This window comes from Ischnura elegans, chromosome X (genome assembly GCF_921293095.1).
Source record: "Ischnura elegans chromosome X, ioIscEleg1.1, whole genome shotgun sequence".
NCBI classification, from domain to species: Eukaryota; Metazoa; Arthropoda; class Insecta; order Odonata; family Coenagrionidae; genus Ischnura; species Ischnura elegans.
Window position 1 is genome coordinate 7,255,239 of NC_060259.1, and position 22,247 is coordinate 7,277,485.

General features: G+C 38.4%; 1 protein-coding gene across 2 annotated transcripts in view; it reads right to left on the minus strand.

Annotated features, from left to right (window-relative positions):
• The window catches only part of LOC124171394 (nicolin-1-like), a 93,160-nt gene extending 72,097 nt beyond the window's left edge, over positions 1 to 21,063 (minus strand). For both annotated transcript variants that reach the window (XM_046550568.1, XM_046550567.1), the window contains exons 1-2: positions 20,932 to 21,063; positions 17,517 to 17,842 (exon numbers count right to left, since the gene is read on the minus strand). In XM_046550568.1, coding sequence (XP_046406524.1) covers positions 17,517 to 17,669 — 153 coding nt within the window. In that variant the 5' untranslated portion in view covers positions 17,670 to 17,842; positions 20,932 to 21,063. The remainder of the gene's footprint in view (positions 1 to 17,516; positions 17,843 to 20,931) is intronic.
• Between the last annotated feature and the right edge of the window lie 1,184 nt (positions 21,064 to 22,247).

The following is a 22,247-nucleotide window of genomic DNA, read 5'->3' on the forward strand; positions in this document are numbered from 1 at the left end:
GACAACAGTGAACAGGCTCTCAACAGGAAGGGGCAGGTTGGTTGTGCGCTTCACCAAACAAGGAACGAACAGACAACAGTGAACAGGCACTCAACAGGCAGAGCCGGTTGGTAGTATGTTTCACCGCACAGGGAACGAACAGACAACAGTGAAAAGACACTAAACACCCAATCGATTTTGGTAAAAATAATGCCTGTTCGCTGTCAGTTTGGAGCCTGTTGGAGATTTAGAGAACAGAGTATGAACAACCTACGAACAATCCAAATTTAATGGAGTACAAGGAAGTTTAATTGAATCCAAAGAAAATATTATCTACTTAAACAGTAATTATATACGTTTGAATTCATTATCACGATTACCAACAACCACGGATGACGGCTAATGAAGTGAGCACGCAAAATATATCAGCTATCTGCACGGCTTATGCATGTTAAATACTTTACTTCGCCAATTACAGGCAGGGGACGGTTGGTTGTATGTTTCAGCCAAAGAGTAGGTATATACCCTGTGGTTTCAGCAGACTGGGAACGAGCAGGCAAGGGCCGGTTCATAGTCCATTTCACGATACAGGGTACGATCAGAAAACAGTGAACAGGTTTTCAACAGGTAAGGAAAGATAGCATGGTGCTGCCACCTACCTATCGAAGGTAGCAAATGCAAACAATCACGCCGATACCCGAAACCGTTATCCGGACAGTTTATGAGCACATGGTCGACTGTATTGTGGTGAAGTTGTTGGTTGTGGAGAAAACAGTTATTTATTTGAGTATTATTTAACTTGTGCTAAATGCCCGCAGTGTTGAATTAAGTAATTCGTGCATCCATTCAGTGATAGTGAAAGTCTTGAAGTGATATTTGTTCTTGAGTGTGTTTATTTAATTAATTATTGCGTGTCTTCAGTTTTTGAATTACTGATATTTGTATTTAATATGTATAATGCGTATGTGTTACGTCGCCAATAAGAACCGACAAACATTGTCAGAGGACTGTGTTTCTTGTAGGTTTGTTAGTGAGAAGTGAAATCATCGTGTTCATTCATATTCATTAATGGCGTGTTTCTCTTTTAAAATCACACATATTATATTGGTATAGTTCAGAATCCAAATTGTATTAATTTAAGGAAGTATTTCTTTGATGAAGACATGCTAAATATTTGTTGGTGTAGTGGTTGTTCTGTTATTCTTGCTTTCAAATCTTGCTTTTCTATACCTATTCAAGATTTTTATAACTGATGGAAGATGTGGAAAAGCACAATTAAAGTTTTTCTTACAATCATTCAAATGAATTTCAACTTTGAATTCTATGTTTACATAAATTATCTCTTGTCTATTATGTCCAAATTAGCAACAGCGAACAGGTAGGGAACAAAGTATGCACCTAGGGAGAGAACAGACAAGTAACCATCTTCTCACAGACAAGGAACAGACTAGGCGTTCCGATTTACATTCTACCAACAGTCGCCTGGCTGTTGTCACTCGCACAAGGAACAGGGAACTAACAGCCTAAAAAAACAGGCAACGGACAGACAGCGAACAGTCCCCCACCTGTTCACTGGCTGTGGTCCAACAAGTAAGGAACAGAGAATGCAGCTTCCTAAACAGGGAGTGAACAGACAAGTAACCCTTTTCTCACAGACAAGGAACAGACAAGGTGTTCCAATTTACATTCTAGAAACAGTCGCCTGCCTGTTCTCTCTTGGTCAAGGAACAGGGAACGAACAGTAGGGTGGTGCGAAAAAACTCAAGTTCCAAATTTCGTGTCGTAATAATGCGGAAAAGTTGCGATATGTTAGTACAAGAAAAACAAAAAAAGAATTATTAAAATCGGACATCATCTTCTGATCCCGCAAAGCACCTGAAAAAATGACAAAAATGAAAAAAATTGTTTTTTTTTTTTTCGTTGTAAAAAAATTAAATAAAATTTATATCTTTTAACGCTGTAGCAAAAAATGATTACAAATAGCATAGGTTATTATTTATATATGCATATTTATGGCTTTTAACTGTTATTACCGATCGCACAAGATCATTAAAAATGTATACATTTTGCAATTTCGCCTATTTTTCAGAGTTTTGCAATAATTACTTGTGGATAATTTTTGAGAAGTTTTAATTAGCTCTTTAGATCAAAAATGACAATAAAACTGACCACTAGAATTGAAAGGCAAAATTGCACTTTAAAAAGGCAGCATGTTAACCATATTGAAACCGAAAGTGAAGATGTTAAGGTTTTAAATGACGCAACGCAAAGTTCAACAATCAAGGAGAAATTTGTTGACAAGGAAGATTACATGCCTAGTACATCCAAAAAAATATAAATCACCATGGCAAATGAGGGTAAAATTCCAAAGTACAGCTTTTCACTGTGATCAATACCTCACAGCTCTCTCTCTCTCTCTCTCCGTAATCAGCTCTCTAATCTCACCGTACAGCTGCTGCTATAGCATCAAGTGTACTTGTAGACATTGGGTTTATAACTGAAGAATATACTTCTAAGTTTATTGACCGATGCAGAATTAAAAGGGAAAAGAAAAATATTATAAGCGATTTACAGCAAATCCATCTTGATTTAGGTGAGCTACACGGTTATACTTTGACGGAAGGGTAGACAATACCATAGAAATAGAAATGATTGAAGCGAAGGAGTAATGTCGGACAGTTATAGCGGAACACCAATCTCTAATAAAAGAACCGGCTTTTGTGTATTTGAGTTATGTTTCTCCAAGCTCCGGATCTCTTAAAGATATAGTGGTCTCCATACTATCTTATCACTAATATGCAGCGAGCGTATGGGATCCAGTGCAGAAAGACTTAATCCGCAAACTGAATAAGATACAAAGGAAGGCTGCGCGTTTCGTCAAAAACCGCTACGGGCATACAGACAGTGTTACCCAGATGTTAAGCGAATTAGGCTGGGAGCCGTTGGAGACTCGGAGGCTGCGCGCTAGGCTTAGATTGCTTGAACAATTAAGAATGGATATCTTTAAGAACGACACAGAGAGCATAATCTTAGAGCCACACTAAATTTCCAGGTCCGACAGAAGCGATAAATTAAGAGAGATTTTTTGCCGAACGGATGGATATGGGAATTCGTTTTTCCCCCGAACAATAAAGGACTTTAATAAACGCTTGTCCCAACCTCGTTAGAGCACTTCTTTTTTTTTAATAGCTGTAAACGGCTGGTGTCCTAACACCCCCTGCCACACGCCTTTTAGGCGGCTTGCGGGGTATTATGTAGATGTAGATGTAGATCTCTCTGATCATGGAGTATCATTAGAGTTCTTAGAGTTAGTTTGCTGTGATGGCACGAACATCAACATTAGATGGAAAGGTTGCACTATTAGAAAGCTCGGAAAACACCAATGACACCCGCTGCAGTGGGCAGTTGGGTTACTTCATTTCATTGAATTACTTTTGTCATATTTTTCAGTATTTAGATGGTGAAACAAGTGGCCAAAAGTCATTTATTGGGCCAATTGGACTAATATGAATGGTTATGGAAAGCTTCCAAACTGAATTTACAAACAATTGAATGTGAAATTCTACAAGTTGATAGATAAATTTTGAGCTAGGACCAAAGATACCTTATTAGTCAAGCAATCACAAGTGGCGACTTTCCAAATGACTTAGCAAACCGGGATACTGGACCATTTTCACATGCTATATGGCTCGTGTGAACAGAGCAAAGGAAACCTCTCGATACATACCTGGATATTAAAAGAAAGTAGTTTTACCTGTTATTGAACGGAACTCTAACTTTGATAACGAAGAGAATGTATTGATGGTGATGGTTTTTGATTACAGATGGCACATTAGAGAGCTAGGGCTAAAAAGAGTATTTAAAGCCAGACAGACTTAACCAAAAGGCAAACCTATCGTAAACTTCATTACTCCTACCATGAACTTCGAAATAACTGACCATATAGAATTGATTGACTGGAATGTAGTCAAACTATCTACTCCACCTCTTCCTATGAGAATAAATACTAATGAAGAAATAGCTTCCTTCATTGAATCTGGCGATAAACAAGATTGGGATATTATAACTTCCCATATCACACGCAAGCAATGGAGCCGTGTGTGAAATTGGTAACGGAGGCATCCCTTGAGCTTTGTGGCTATCGATCCAGAGATGGATTCATAAGGGCTAATTCAAATCAAGGTCCATTATGCCAGACCTTACCACTAAATCGCAGTACAAAGTAGTTTTCAAAAGTTAAAATTTAAAAGAAGGACAAAAAATTTAAATATTGTAGAAGCAGTAACCCTCATTGGTTGGATGGATGGAGGGTGTGGGTAGAACTCGGAAGTGCAGCCTCCTCTTCGGGGCGAGTTCTGGGTTGTTTAAATATTATTAAATCATATATAAACAAAGGAAGAGCTGCATAATCAAACATGTATTTTAGACTAAAATATTACCTTAAGTTATTATGACACAACTCTGAAAAACCGGCAAAATTGCAAAATTTATACATTTTTAATGATCTTGTGCGATCGGTAATAACAGTTAAAAGCCATAAATATGCATATATAAATAATAACCTATGCTATTTGTAATCATTTTTTGCTACAGCGTTAAAAGATATAAATTTTATTTAATTTTTTTACAACGAAAAAAAAAAAAACAATTTTTTTCATTTTTGTCATTTTTTCAGGTGCTTTGCGGGATCGGAAGATGACGTCCGATTTTAATAATTCTTTTTTTGTTTTTCTTGTACTAACGTATTGCAACTTTTCCGCACTATTATGACACGAAATTTGGAACTTGAGTTTTTTCGCACCACCCTAACGAACAGCCAACTTAACAGACAACGAACAGGCGTTATTGTTACAGAAATCGACAGGGTTTTCCACAAGACAAAGCATACAGACACTAAGCGTCAATTTATTCCAGATTTTGTTGAGAGTACAAGGTAAGGTTGATTACTCCACCAATGGACTCTATGACCGCAGATGTGCTAAGTATATCGAAACATTTTTCCTGTGTAAAAAGTTTGAGTTTGGAGCCTAAGAATTAAGGGAGAGTATTAGTTTGTGATACTTGGCCTCCTAATAATTTATGTGTTTTCGGTGGGTAACACTATAATTATTTTTGTTTGTGGGGTACCCATGTACTGCTATAACGTTATATATGCTCTAGCTTTCGGTTCCATGTGTGTATATATTAAAACATGTGACACCACAATGTGCCCGAGTATTGTTAGTTATTTCTAATCATCCAGCAAATAATAAGACATCCCACCACTAAACATTCAACTCTTTTCAACTTTGGTGTTACCAATCAAAAACGATAAGTGAAACCAAAAGCTTAATCATAAAATAATGTCTAGCAGGAAATTTTGTACAAACTACTAATACTTATGATTTTCCGTAAATATTCTTCTTCAATCATCATAAAGGGCGAAGGTACACATGGAAAAGTCCAGGGGATGTGGGGAGATATCAAATAGACTACATTATGGTAAGACAGAGGTTTAGGAATAGTGTGAAAAACTCGCGCAGCTTCCCCGCAGCGGATGCGGATTCGGACCACAATCTAGTGCTCATGAAATGCAATGTAAGATTCAAAAGACTTATGAAAGTTAGGAAGGCGAAGAAATGGAACGTAGATGCCCTAGAGAGAATATCATGAACTAGTGGACATTAGTATACGGGAGATTGAAAGTACTAAGACTGTTGAGGAAAGATGGGATAATATTAAAACGGGAATAGTCTAAGCGGCGGAGAAGTCAATTGGTTACGTTGACAGTAGAAGGATAAAGAAGCCGTGGATAACGGAGAACATGATAAGGGAAATGGAGGAGAGGAGGAAGTGGAAGAACGTGGACACAGAACAGGGAAAAAGAATGTATAGGGAACTGAATAATCGATTACGACGTGAAACTAAGAAGGCAAGGGAGGCTTGGTGGAAAAGACAGTGTGAGGAAATGGAAAAGTTCCAGAAGGAAGGAGAAGTAGGCGCGTTGTACGCCAAAGTTAAGTCGCTATCGGGCGGCAAAAGAGGACAAGCTATATCTTAAATTAAGGCTAAAGATGGGAGGATGCTAACCGAGCGAGAAGAGGTACAGAGTAGATGGAAGGAATACGTGGAGGACCTGTATGACGGAATGAACAGACCAGAGAGATTGACTCTAGAGGAGGAAAGTGCAGTGGAGGAGGATAATCTTGGGCCGGAGACATTAGATTCGGAAATAGAGAGAGCACTTTGTGATATGAAGGCTAGAAAAGCAGTAGGCGTGGAAAATATCCCGTGTGAGCTTCTGAAGAATCTAGGGAAGGAAGGTAAGAAAAGGTTTTTCGAACTAGTGTGCAGGATCTATGAGGAGGGATGTTGGCCGGAGGATTTCAAAGACGGTTTTAAATCCGCTTCCGAAAAAGAAGAAAGCTGTGGAATGCGGAGATTATAGGACCATCAGCCTAATATCGCATGCGGCAAAAGTGGTGCTGAGGATATTGAACAGACGAATGGAGGCGAGGGCAAACGAGTATTTGGGCGAAGATCAATTTGGTTTCAGAAAAGGGAAGTCAACTCGTGATGCAATAGCAATAATGAGGTCCCTCGTCGAGAGGAACCTAGAATATGAGCAGGACGTATATGCGTGTTTCATGGATTTTGAGAAAGCGTTTGATAGGGTGAACTGGGTAAAGCTAATGGATATTCTGAAGAAAATGGGTGTAGATTGGAGGGATAGACGACTGATTCGTAATCTATATATGGCCCAGACTGCGCAAGTGAGGATAGCGGACGGAGAATCTGGGTGGGCAAGCATTGGCCGTGGTGTGAGGCAAGGATGTCCTCTATCGCCGCTTCTTTTTAACTTATACGCTGAGGAGATGGTAAGAGAAGCGTGGGATGAGTTAGAAGCTGGGATAAAAGTGGGAGGAATGATGTTCAAATCAGTGAGATTCGCAGATGACCATGCGTTGATCAGCCAGTCAGCAGGGGGCTTCAGGCTCTAGTGGATGCGTTATACGAACGTTGCGAGGAGTATGGGATGAGGATTAATCACAAGAAAACTAAGGTTATGCGGTTTTGTAAAGCATCACGAGCGAGGAATGTGAGACTCAAGATAAAGGTGGGTGGTGAAAAACTTGAGCAGGTTGAGCAATTCAACTATTTAGGCAGTACGTTAGAGGAAAACGGATACAGTACTAAGGAAATCAGGAAGAGAATAGCATTAGCGAAGGAGGGGTTCATGAACAGGAAGGAGCTTCTAAGAGGATCGTTATGTAAGAGTTTAAAGAAAAGGTTAGTGAAGAGTTTGATCTGGAGTGTAGCTCTCTACGGTGCGGAAACGTGGACACTGAGGAAAGAAGACGAGAGAAGATTGGAGGCATTCGAGATGTGGGTATGGAGAAGAATGGAGAGGGTGAAATGGACGGAGAGGAAAAGGAACGACGAAGTGCTAGATATGGTTGGCGAGGAGAGGCAGCTTTTAGATGAGATACGGAGGAGACAGAAGGTATGGATGGAGTTAGTGCTTAGCGGTGAGGGGATGTTGAAAATGGTGTTAGAGGGTAGAATGTTAGGGAAACGAGGAAGGGGAAGGAAAAGAATAGGATTTTTAGATAGATTGAAAGAGAGTAGGCCTTACTGTGAGTTAAAGAAGGCAGTGCTGGAAGGAAAGGGAGGCTCCCAGATCACTTCTTGCGTACTCCATGGAAACCTACCTTAATCGGTAGAATACTATAATAATATTTCTTCAAACAACATGTACCTATGCCAAGTTATTAACAAAAAGATTTACTGAGAAATTTTAAAAATCATTTGAACCTTATCAAAAAGAAAGCTTGTATTTCTAGGGATTCTCATATGTGTGGAGTGGAGAATCTCCTAGCGTGCCATTGGCTGCTTTCAATTTTTTCTGTTAATTTTTCATTAACGTTTCAAAAAAATAACAAAAATAGCCATTCTGGCAAAAGTCAATTTTCAAATGTCTATAAATTGGACAATAATGAGACAAGTAAGTTAAAAATGTCTGTTGGGAGTTGCAATATTTTCGAGGCATTCTACGGCATACTAGTAGTGCCATCTGTCACTACTAGATTTTTGTATTCATAGACCATATAAGCAAGTAGACGCGCGATTCCCCACCCCTACCCATGGCTCGCCGTGTGGCCAACATCTCCCCTCCGCTCCCTTCCTTCCCCGCCCACTTTTAAAGCGACGTGACGTCACGGTTGGGAAGCACATCGTTGTAGTGCATGGCTACGAATGGGGATTCACTGTATCACTGCGGTATTTTGACCATTTTCTTCGCAATTTTTCAGTTAAAAGTACCAATATTTATTGTGTTCTGTACAAGAAGTATTCTCTCAGCCATGGTTGGATTGGTGAACTTACAATTAATGAACAATGGCATTTTTTGGCATTGGCAGCGACGAAAACATATTGTGGCAGTAAAATGAAGAGAGAGCCCTTTGTAAACTTCCGCAGATTTTTTTCTTATCTCGTTAGCGATCTAGCATCATTCGGAACATTGTTATAAAAACATGAAATCTTACACAAAAATTGGAGAATTTTAGAGAGGAAAAGGGTCATGGTGTAAAGAATTTGCCGGCTGGCCACGAAGCAATGCGGCAACGCCTTCGCATATAGTAATTTTTTTGACGGTCACTTATGCGATGCAAATTGAACTACGTGCTAGTGCTATTAAAAAAGGGATGTCAACAAATCAGCATTCAGATGATTTAGGTAAGTAATTTAGTTATTTCATAAATGCATAATTTTTTATTTGGCAGACAGCTCTCGTGTTATTTACATTTTGCGATGGTGGAAAAAGGTCTAGCGCCGGCCTTGCAAGTGACACCAACGATTTACGTACGCTACGGAAAATTCTGGGAATAAATAATACCTATTAACATATTTATAATTAGAAAGAAAGAGAGGATTGGATTAAAATAATTTTAAAAATACATTTGCTTTATAACAATCAATTATATTTAATTTATTAAATAACTTATTAAATATTTTCATGTGATGTTGTAGGTACATATGTACTTACAGAGTTTTCAATTAATTTTTTTTAGAGATGGGTCGAATAGCAGATTTCTCGAATTCGAATATCGAATTCGAATATTAAATCATTGCTCGAATATTTGAATACCTCGAATTTCGAATACCTCGAATACTAAATGATGAATGCTGGAATGTTTGACTCGGTTGCCTATGCAGCAGGCAACACAAGATTTTGGGGAGTAATTTTGATTTACTTCAAAGGATTCGAACAGGAATTTAGCTGATTAATGAATATTTTAATTTTATGGAAACAATTGGGCATATAATTAATTCAACTAACATCGCTTTACCCCCACTCCTGCTGCCAAGTGCTAGCTGACAATCTGAGGCGTTTTGCAAAATACAGGTGCTTCTCCACCGGATTTTCTTCAATTATTTTCAGTCCATCTTTGGAAGTTCTCACGAGATAAGCAGATGAATTTGAATTTCTAGCGGGGGAAAAACCCAATATCCTGAGAAAATATCCCTTCGACTGTGACAAAAGAGATTTATAGCATAACTCATAAATTGTAACTTGATATATGTTTTCGAAAAAAATACCGCATCAACTTCCCAGAAGCTCAGTTGCGAGGATATTGAGTTTCGCCAGAATGCTAAGTCTCCGTCGTATTTTGACATTTATTTCTTTGCATAAAATGCTTAAATAAACTCAGAAATATGTCGTGTTTGGTCTTATTCTTTTTGAAATTACGCGCACGTTACTAATATTTCAATTCAATAAAGGTGTAACATCAATTGACGAAAGTCATTCTTAGACACCTTTTGTGCTAATAGATGACTCATGCAGAGGTTGACCTCCACAGAAATGGGGAACTTCGAAGCTAGTAGGAAAAAAAAGGTCAGTGGGGGAGAAAAGGGAGGGCCCGAAACAAGTTTCTATTGTTCTCGTGTAACTTGGTATTTTTTCGAAGCTAAGGTCTTCGTAATATGATCCCTGCGCGGGCTGTGACCTTTTTTTTATTTCGAAGAAGAGGAAAGCCTCAGAGGGGGGGCTAGTGCTGAGTGGAGAGGGATACCGGATCTTGGGAAATGCGCTAATGTAAGTATCCCACGGTACTCACACAGCAGTTGACCTCCAGAAATGGGGAACTTCGAAGCAGGTAGCCAGAAAAAGGTCAGTGGGTGAGAAAAGGGGGGAGGGCGTGAAACACGTTTTTTTTGTTATCGTAACTCGATATTTTTTTCGAAGCAGGGGTCTTCTCCCATGGCACTGAGGTTCTCCTGGTGGGGGGAATCGGGGATTTTCAGATTTTTTCACCCGAGCATTTTCGGTTCCCCTCGTCGAACTCTTTTCACCGCTAAAATCCACGAATTTGATGTAATTCGTCAACTTGCGTAAAACGGCACCGCGAGCACTAAATGACTACAGTTCTCTACATTTTTCCGAGTCAACTACCAACGACGTGCGTGCGACAGTGTATGACGCGAAATTCAAAGTATTCGAGGTATTCGAGGCGGTACTTTTCGCATAACTATTCGAAACCTCGAATATCGAATACTTTCTAGTATTCGAGGTATTCGAGTATTCGCGGATACTATTCGCACATCTCTAATTTTTTTAAACAATTTACGACATAATTTAATTTTTTAGATTTTTGTCATAATGCGTAACAAAGTAGGATGCTAATTCAAAGATGATCTAAGAAGTGAACCTCATTTTATTAAAAAAAAACAAGAAGCAATTACTTAGTCAAATGTGTGTAATGTAACGGATAATTTTTTATCTTGCACGGCGGTAGGAATGATATTTCGAAGCATTTGGAGATGCACCCAAGAACATAAAAGATATTTAAATACTGCTGCATCTTCCTCCAAAATACAGACATTTTCAGCAAAAAACAACTTATGGAGACGAAAAAAAGAAACTAGCATTAGCAGAAGGATGTCTTTCTATGCTATTTTTCATAATCACCCTTCATATCTAAGATCTGTACATCACAAGTTATCAAAATGGTTTTGCATCGCACATGATACATAACGCCGTTCAAACAGCTGCTGGTTTGTTGCCCGCAGATGTGGAAAATATTGTAGTTAAAATATTTTTTATTTCTACATTACACTGTGCGTGTTCAAATGCTGAATGAATTTTGTGAAACTGCGGAAGTTGAATATCAGAAAATACTTGGTTACTGTAAAACGCACTAGTTACCTTTTTAGTCAGCTGTAGACAGAATTTTTAAATTATACCACACTATGAATTAGAATTTGAATTGAAACTAGAATTTTAGAAGAGAGTTTTGAAAAAGAATTTTCAAATTTAGCTAGAGTCTATACACAATCAATCACCTCTTTTTCAAAATGCTATTGAAGTTATTAAAGGTGATAAAATTTTGGTAATCAAAAGTAGCGAATGAAGTTAAAAATATCTGAATCAAAAGCGGACAGAGAGTAATTTTCTTCAATTAACCATTGGTAAGAGCATAAGTGAGCTCGAAGTGGGTGCAATAAATCATTATCATGATTTATTGCACCCACTTCATTCGTGCAGATATCATGATCATGATATCTGCACAAATCTATTCAATATCTATTCGAATCACATTAAAAATTTCTATAGTAACTGCAAAGATTATTTAGAAGAGTGGACGATATATTAAAATTATATTGAACATTTTCATTGGATTACATTAAAACAAGAACTTAATTGGAAAGATGTTCTAAAATCATTCGATCCATGTGCATAAAATTTTCCAAGTAATATTATTTCCAAAAATGATCTTTTAAATTATGTATTATTATAGTATTCTACCAATTAAGGTAGGTTTCCATGGAGTATTCCAGAAGCGATCTGGGAGCCTCCCTTTCCTTCCAGCACTACCTTCTTTAATTCACTGTAAGGCCTACTCTCTTTGAATCTATCTAAAAATCCTATTCTTTTCCTTCCCCTCCCTAGTTTCCCCAACATTCCACCCTCCAACACCATTTTCAACATCCCCTCACCGCTAAGCACTAACTCCATCCATACCTTCTGTCTCCTCCGTATCTCATCTAAAAGCTGCCTCTCCTCGCCAACCATATCTAGCACTTCGTCGTTCCTTTTCCTCTCCGTCCATTTCACCCTCTCCATTCTTCTCCATACCCACCTACTTCTCCATCCTTCTGGAAATTTTCCATTTCCTCACACTGTCTTTTCCACCAAGCCTCCCTTGCCCTCTTAGTTTCACGTCGTAATCGATTATTCAGTTCCCTATACATTCTTTTTCCCTGTTCTGTGTCCACGTTCTTCCACTTCCTCCTCTCCTCCATTTCCCTTATCATGTTCTCCGTTACCCACGGCTTCTTTATCCTTCTACTGTCAACGTAACCAATTGACTTCTCCGCCGCTTTGACTATTCTCGTTTTAATATTATCCCATCTTTCCTCAACAGTCTTAGAACTATCAATGTCCCGCATACTGGTGTCCACTGGTTCCTGATATTCTCTCCTCACACTCCCCTTCAGGGCTTCTACGTTCCATTTCTTCGCCTTCCTAACTTTCGTAAGTCTTTTGAATCTTACGTTGCATTTCATGAGCACTAGATTGTGGTCCGAATCCGCATCCGCTGCAGGGAAGCTGCGCGAGTTTTTCACACTATTCCTAAACCTCTGTCTTACCATAATGTAGTCTATTTGATATCTGCCTATATCCCCTGGACTTTTCCACGTGTACCTTTGCCCTTTATGATGATTGAACCACGTGTTTGTGATAAATAATTTGTTTCTCCTACAAAATTCTGCTGCTTTCTCTCCCCTGTCGTTCCGTTTTCCTAGACCAAAATCTCCTATTTCGTTTCCATCCCTGCCTTCCCCGACTGAGGCGTTCCAGTCCCCCATTACTACCAGATTTTTCATACACGGGGTGTCTAATTATTTCCTCGAGCTGTTTATACACCTCATCTACTTCTTCCTCCCTATGATTGCTAGTGGGCATGTAAACTTGGACCACCACAAGGTTTATGGGCTGCGCCTCAATTTCTACTACCAGAATCCTATCCCTTACCTGGTTTATGCCTACCACACGCTTACCCATCTTCCCGTTTAATACTAAAGCTACCCCTCGCTGGCTTTCCTCCCCACCACTATATATAACTCTATACCCATCACTCCAATAGTCTCCCCCATCCCTCCACCTCACCTCGCATAATCCTAAGATGTCTATCCTCCCTTTATCCATTTCCCTTTTGATATTTTCTAACTTCCCCGCCCTCATCATAGTCCTCACATTCCACGTCCCTACATTTATAGCCGACTTCTTCTTCTCCATCTTCTTGGTCTTCTTTTCTTCCTTTTTCATTGCTGATGCTGCTGCTGATGATGATAAGTGTCTGCAAGGATTTCGCATGTTGACGACCCCGAGGACCTTGACGACCTCGCTGCCTTGCCCGACACCCGCCCTCTGCGAACGGGTCCCGGGCGATGAGATTCCGAGGCTCATTTGGTTGTACTCCATGTTTTCAGGGAAGAGATAGTTGGTAGGGTTTCCCACTTCCATTCCAACAGTGTTATTCACGTGACACCATCACATGGACTACCTTTCGTCTGGCTCCTACCCTTCGACCTATCTGGATCTTTTTAATGAGGTACCATTATTTAAAAAAATATATTGGTTAGAAAAGGGTAAAATCTTAGGCATCACCACAAATCTTGATGGAGTACAAATGGTTATATATATTTCATCATTTGAAACAAAGCATATTCCATACAATAGTGCACTAAAATTAAGAAATATTCTTTGCCCTTACCACAAGCTAATGCTGCGACTGAATGCGTTTTTGTACTGCTGTAAATAAAGTGTGTGCATCAGAAAAATCACCATTTATCAAGTGTTGAGACTTTAAAAGCAACTCAATGAGTGAAATGAATTTCCAACTAAACAAACAAACTAAAGAAACAAATTCGTGTGAAAAATTTCATGATATTTTCCGCAAAAGTAATGAAGAAAATCACTCAAATATAAGAAAAACCCAAAGAAAAAAATTATTCTAAACTTAATTTTTAATGCTTTGTATTTGTAAATTGTAATTGTGTTGACATTAAAAAAATATATTTAAAAATACTATTTTTGCGTTGTAAACATTCTTTTGATTGAAACCATTTCTGCGGTTGGATGGTTGACTAGCACAATTAAAACTCCATGTTCACATTTCAGTTTATTATCCTATTAATTTTGTCGTTTTATGATACTTCTCTTTAATCGTCAAATTTTTATTACACTGCATGATGCAATCAAAATAAAAGCTGGATTCATGCATTTCTTTTATGCTTTACCTTTACTTTCGGACATAGCCAATATCTTTTTAAACGGAGTTTTGTGCGGCAAATCAAAAGGATGTTTAGAGAAATAAATAATCAAATGCGAAGTGAAACTAAGAGGGAGTCCTGTCGGAAAATACTGCGAGGAAATGGAAAAATTTCGGAAGGGAGGGGGGGGTAAGCACGTTGCATATTTTCTCTATGACCTTTGACCCCCAATATGACTTTCGGAGGTCAAAATAAATTGTTATGCGGATCTATGAACTGCCTAATCGACTTTGGCACCCTTCAAAACCAATGGTTTGACACGTTCGTTGTCATGATGGCCCGACGTTTAACTCTATGACCTTTGACCCCCATTGAGACCTCAGTGGTCAAAACCTTTGACCTCCGTATTAACCTTGGGGGTCAATTAGTGAATAATACAGGTGTTTGGACACTACCAATGACTTAGGCACCCTATAAAACCCATGGATCGACACCTTTGTTGGTATGCTATTCTTTTTGACACCCTTATGACCTTGACGGTGACCTTACTGGGTCAACAGTTGAATTTTCGTAAATAAAAGTGCTATTTTTGGGTTTCTCGGGTCGGAAAACCTAAGAATTGACATCTTGGTCAATGAAATTCAGACTTTTTTCTATCTCGACTTTATTTACATTTAAACCCCCATAAGGCAAATTCAAATTTTTTGTTTGGACCCACATTGAGAGGTCAAAAATGTAGAATTTTTCTTACACTCAACAAAACTTAGGACCTTTCCCCATAAGTGTGCCAATTTTCATGAATATTGCTTGATGCAAAGTTTTATTGATGCAAATTACAGGTCAAAAATGGCACACGACCCTTGGGACAGTCTGTATATTCATTTTCTTGGAATGTCACCGTTAGGTTAATCTACTAGTAAATAAGTAATATTTCTAAAATAATTTTGCCTTTTTGTGGACCCCTCCCTTCACCCTTTGTGAAATATCGTGGGATTTTGCTCCACGCCTTCTTTCTAATCTCACGAAGGATTTTTCAAAATGCGTATTTTCAGCGTAAATACGTTAATCTAGGCTTCAGGTCTACTTACTTATATGGTCTAAGTTTGTATTGAAAAACAGCTGACAGCTGTGTGAATAAAAAGCTTAGTCTACCGTTGATTGTTAAAGAGAATGGACGTTTTTCTTTCTTACCCAACCTGCGCCAACAATGTCTTTACATGGAGTGAGCATACACTACTTTCACTGATTAGAATGAAAGTTTTGGAATTCAAATGAAAGGTGAAATATAAATTTCACAATATTTTTAAAAAATCACAAAATTTTGTCACCTTTGGAAAGTTTTTTTTACAGCCATGAGAAGTGCTATAAGAATTAAATGAGCTTGATTTGTAGGACTATCACAAGGCAAAGCCTTTTTTAATACCAGTGCTTATGTTGATTTTTCATCAAATATGACTTTGAAACAAGAAAAAAGGAAATTTTTGCATTTGCAATCAAGGCATTATCTCAAAAAATCCAACTTTGAAACTTGCCAAAAGTGGCTAAAATATAAAAGTAACAATCAACATTAAGAAGATGTAAACAGAGAGGGTAATAGTTTTGTTATTTATTCATAATGATTTTTAAAAGTTGACATGCCATGTACATAAGCCAAACTGGCCCATAGTGATTATTGACAATGATAGTTGGAATTTTCCAAACATTAAGTTGTATGAAGAGTAAAATAAATTTGCCACACAGTGTTTCTTAATTGACATTACTCTGCAAGGGATGCACAGCAACCTTTGACTCAGCTGGCAGCTGGTTTTTCCAACATTTATTTTGGTGATGGTTCAGGCATTGGTTCCAGTTCCAACCTTGGGAATTGGTGGAACTAAAACCAAATAACTGAACCAACACATCCCTATTTTTTACAAACATAGAAGAACTGACATAAAATAATTTAAATCTGGACTGAACACATGCTCACGAAAAAAGAGATCAGTACATGTCTCATACAGCTCATCAATTATCACTAACGTGATGATACCATAGCATAAGTACAGTACACTTCCGATTATCCGAGCTAATGATGCGTAGAGACGGCACGAATAATTGGGAAAGACGGATAATCCAAACTTTACTTTTATTTAATGTAATTCTCAAATTAACGTAATTCAAACAATCTACTAATACTTACGCACATTGCCTTTTATTTTTGGATCGTTTTTCGAAATCGTTAAGAGCTTTTTCTTCCCGACCGCGATCTTTTTCGTGGTGATAACGTGATTGTACTAGTATTCCTACTGCTACATGAAATATCTGCAGGTTTCCGAAAACCAAACACCCGTGGCTGCGAGGTCACAGATTCAGAAAAGTGGGTTGCAAGAATGCTTCGAAACCACTGCGCGACGCCGGACCCTACATTGACAGGCACCATGCCGAGTAGTCACGTCTCGCTCAAGTTACCTGGGATACAACTGCTGTGGGACGCGGATCCGTAATCACTGTGACCGATACCGCGCCGCGATACTTGGAAAAGAGGAGCACGGAACTGCCGTGAAAGCAACGGACGCGCGATTACGCCATCGCGCAGTGTCGGTCATAGGAAACCAGGACTCAAGGCAAATTGTCTACGCTGGTGAGTGCTTGGCTATGACTCTTGCTATCTCTACTTCCACTTCCCCAACTGCTTTCAATTCTACTATTCCATTCCTCACTAGTTTGGCCTTGACTGGTAACGGCGTAAAAATGCCTGAGTGCGACGAAATATCCTGTTTCCTAGGGTCGTATTGAAGGTCGCATGCGAGGCCATGGCAATAATTGCGCATTTGCGATATGAAATACACAATTACAGATCGTAAGTAACATTTCTCTGAATTTGCATATGAATAACCATTGAAGAATCTTCTACAATTAATCAATGCTCGAGCAGACGTAAAAGTAAACTTGAAATATTCTTCGTCCGCAAGTAGATAAAATAATTCCACTTTAAGAAAGGGATTCTGATGGAAATGATTAGCCCGGTGAAGCATTGTATTTTTCTAAATGCAAATATCTTGGTGCCTTTGCATTCGATTTTTTTAAATAACGATCACAGAAAACTTCTAAAGACCATGAACTAGTGCACGGATGACCCGCAGTCAGGATAAACCGCAGCCGGATAATCGGGAGTCTGCTGTGCACTATTATAAACTTAATTTTTCCCTTGATTGCAATACATATTCACATAGAAGCAATATTAACTAGATATATCAGTTGATAGTTTAAGCCCCAAGAAATATGAGTATTCAGCTTACATGAGTGGCAGCTGGAAACAGAAGGTCAATGACAGAACAGCCAGGACTAGTGAGCTGCTCTTCATCAAGAGAAACTGCCACTGGACCACGGATACTGAACTCTACCGGGTCACGATGTGAAGGAAGGCGTGAGCGCAAATGGGGTGCAGCCATGCTTAAAGCCACGTGTCAGAGAAGACATCAGTAGATTCCAATTCTCAATGCTGCCCACCCATCTGGTCACCTTACAGGCAGCTAAATTTCAGGACAGTATGCCAACAAAATCATAGTGATCTACAATATTGTTTCATAGGAGGATACCAGTAGATACAGCTACGCTGATTTACCTTTAGAAAAATGAAATTATGAAAATTATTATGATTTGGACTTTATTAATGGCAAAAGAAGAAATGAACCATGTTAATACTCTAATAAAAACAAGTATAAAGGCTTATATTAAGATCAATCATAACCTGTGATCACTTGGGTGGAGAGCTATATAAACCCCAACATTTATTTTCGTTGCTATTTTGTTATTATTTATTTAGCTTCCTGGTTAATAAGTATATTTTTCTAATATTTCCGACTGTATCTTCAAACATGGATCCCTTGAAGCAGTAATTTAGGATACCTGACTCTTATAACGCTGACGCTAACGACAAAGTACTAAGACTGGAAGTCCAGAAGTCCATTATTTGTAACACTAGAATTTATTTTAAAAATTGCTTAAGCGCAGAAAAAAACAAGAATTCATTTCAAAGCATAAAAAATTGTAATTAGTGCCCGAGGCTCATTTGATTGAACTTGCATGTTTTTGGGCAGATAGCTGGTGACGTTATGTCCATTGCAACAGTTACTTTACACCAACACCTTGCTTTATACCAACATATTGCTTTATACCAACATATTGCTTTGACACCATCACATGGACTACCTGACACCTGGCTTTAAACCTTCAACCTATATTGTATGGGTACCTCTACAGGAAATAATTGAGAATTACACCCACCAGAGCAGCTCCAGCCCAGCTAGCACAGATTTGACCTTATCCTTGGAGAAATCTGATATTTTGGGGATAAACTTATCCTCCATGCTCAATTTCCCTTTTTTCCAGCATTTCAAGCATTTGGAGATGGGCTGTCACAGTGCCAAAATTGGACGCATAGTGGCACTGACTTCCTCCGTTTAACGACATTGGTCATGTTTACCATTGTAAATTTTTGCTTCCAGCGAAGTTTATGAAAAAAACGTATATTTTTGTCTATGCAGTAATAATTAAAATTATAATGCTACCCGATCATCCTTGTTGTGTCCCTGGGTTTGATGGGGGCTATGCCAGTATGCACAGGCATATTAAGATGTTTGGCATAAAAAGCAAAATATTATGGATTAAGTGCATTTATGGAAGCGACACATTGCCTGTGATTGTGGAATGAATGGAAAGTAATAGTAATTGCAAATATCAATTTCTTGGGTAACAATAATGGATTTCGAATTTGTGAAAGAAAATCATGCATAAGTAATTTCAATCATCTTTGCTATGATGTGATAAGGCTTTCATGGACTCGGACAGTACGATTTGTGTTTACCGCAGAGGGTATAATGACTGCTCCATGTTCTACAGCAATATATGTCATATCAAGATGAATATTTCATAAAATTTATCAATATTTGAGCAACCATTTTGTTTATTTTCTACTTTATTTTGTCAGATTTCTTGATAAGTACACACTTAAACTTATGTAAATGTGTAACAGAGTGTAAATATAAACCTACTTTTAAGACTAGTGTGGTATTGGCTTTAGATAGTGAAAGATCCATTGCATTATATTTCATCATTGCATATTTTTATACAGCAGTATCCCACATATGGTGTCAAATATCTCAGAGGCATCTCACATAAAGATATACAGACATTATAATTATATAATGTCTGTATGTTGCCTTTAATAGACTCGATGATGGACTCTAATGACATCATGTATGATCTCATAGACATACAAACCTCTCTGAGACAAATAAGGGTGGTCATACAGATTTAGCCTCATCCCTGAATATATAAATGTATTTAGGGATGAGGCTAATCTGTGCTAGCTGAGAATGGGCATAGGAACACTCAGGCCTTTCCACAATGAATATGCAGCCCAAGGGAAAGGAAGACTAGGTAAATGAAAACTGTAGTCATTTTACACATGTCATTCAACAAGAATATAGTTTGAATAGAACAGAAGATATCCTACGAAGACAGGGTGATTTTGAATCATGATCAATACACCCTAACAAAATCAACCAAAATAATTGCTGAACATCTGAATCTCAATGATAACTACCCTGAATAGTGTTACATATGGCCTAATTAGGCCTATTACTTTACATGTATAAAGACAAGTAAAAGATTAAGTTTCATAGGGAAAGGAAGAAGGTAAATTAAAATTTCATTACATACAGTTATCTGACTAAAAATTTACTAATGAAAAGGTTAACTGATAATGTGAGAAAGACAACGTAATATCACTCACTTATATTTAAAGGTATCGGGCTGGGCCAAAATAAGGCTATGCGAGATTAAAAAAATACAAAGAGGTTTTAGAGAGGCCAGAAGATGGAGATTGGTATAAGAAACTGAATCAATGCAATGCTTCATTGAAAATGTGAAACCATAATAGGTCTTTAGTGAAATAACGCACTGACCACTACGTGAAAGGAAACTCTAACTAGGTATGAAATATGCAACTGAGTTTCCCAGTCCATGTATGAATTTATGAATAAACAATAATTTATGGACTGGGAAATGAATAATATAAGGGACCATAAAATATATTTTTAATGAGTTTTTGATGAGAAGCTATTCCTTCACCGCTGCGAATGAAAGACACGAAATTTACACATTCCTTGGATGGCTAATCGAAAAATATAGTTTATCAAGATCATGATTACGATTATTTCGACTGAACGCGTTCCCCGCACAATTTTTTGCGCTCATTACCGTGAAAGTTGGGCTAACATTCAAAGATAATTCATCACTCACTTCGACAATCTCTATTATGTATATATTAACTGTTGAAAATTTTACGTTAACCGCATAAATAGATATCAATGTGGGGACGTTGATGAAATTACGTTATATCTCTCACAATTCTCGAATTGGAAGACAATAACGACATCCCTGAATAAATTAGCACGTGGACATGCATACCTACGCAAAGATTCTTCTAAAAGCTCTTGTAGCAGCTTACGTAAAGCCGCAAGAATCATTATATACAGAATCCAAAGACCAATTATCCGACATAGCCATGGGTCTACGCTAGCAACGCAATATATAGCTGCATTGATGAGCCATCATGCTATCCAGACGGTTAGAGAACAAGAATACCCAACGAAGCATGTTGACGTCTTTCTAAGTTTGCAATAATTGCTATCACTGGCATACACTTACCGAGCTCAAACCCTCTCTCAAGTAGCAGAGTTTTATTTTCACTGTCATGCCGGTCTTACAGTCTCGAGTTGCCAAGGAAACAAATACGCAGATTTACAATGGGCGGTTTCGGGACAACGCCGTGGACGTGAAGACAAGCTGAAGGCACGCATGCGTACATGATGAAATCCTTCGATGGTGATACAGCTGATGACTTTAAATACTTATGTTAAAAATATTATTTCAAGACTGTTCGTGCATTTCTTGCCATCGAAAATTTTTCTGTCGCGACCCAAGATGAGCGTTTATTGGATATGTTTCATCGCGCAAGTTCAGCGCCATGGTTTTATTGGAAAATTATACATAAATTCTTCAACTCTCGGGGCCGTCTAGAAATATTTATTTGCCTGGTTACCTATTTAGAACTCCCCACTCTGGAATTAGAATTTTCTCATCCAAGGCCACCATCGAGGACCATGCGTAGCCGCGGCCGGAAATGCTTTTGGGTGGTTGCTTTCGGGAGGAATTCACTTAAGAATATACCCACCCCCTGAAAGTTTTCAACCCTTGATCGTAGGGGCAAAGTTCCTCGGGTACCGCCTATGTTAGGTCCTGGCAACTTGTCTGGCCTTATTTTACTGTAAGACGGGAGTAGGAACCATATGGTTCCTACTCCCGTCTTACAGCCAATCTGAGTCAATCCATATGGAACTAGAAAGTCAACCCTTCTCTGCCACACCGTGACTACTAGGGATGGGCAAAAATAACCGGTTTTAATTATAACCGGTTTTTTTAGAAGGTTAACCGGGTAAAAACCGGTTATTCGGGATGTTGATGCATCAACATCCCGAAGCCACTTCTAACTTAAAATTACATCCAAATAATTACAGCGAGAAAGAGTACATACCTCACAGCTTTTCGTAGGGGTGAAATGTTTTCTTCTTATCGCCCAAATGCACTTCTTCTTCAACTCAGGAACTTTTGGAAAGCTAAAACCTTGAACCATGTCCCGGAGTTTCCATTACGTCATCCCGACAATAAACACACGAAAGGCATTTTTAACAAAAATATCTCACAAACACGTTTCTGAAGCCCAGTGAATGAAATTAAAGAATAAGGGAAACTTCACTATTACCAGACACTCTATTTTTCACAAACTTAACCACAAAAATCCCTGAAATGTGGTAAGACGTTACGTAAACGACGCGATCTCCAACGCCTTGTGCTAGCTTGTGAAGACATGTGATCTTTCTAGGAGGATATGGCACGATGGCACCACCCGCGTAAGAAAATAGTCCCAGACCGAATACAGTTTTATCGATGAGATACAATTTTAT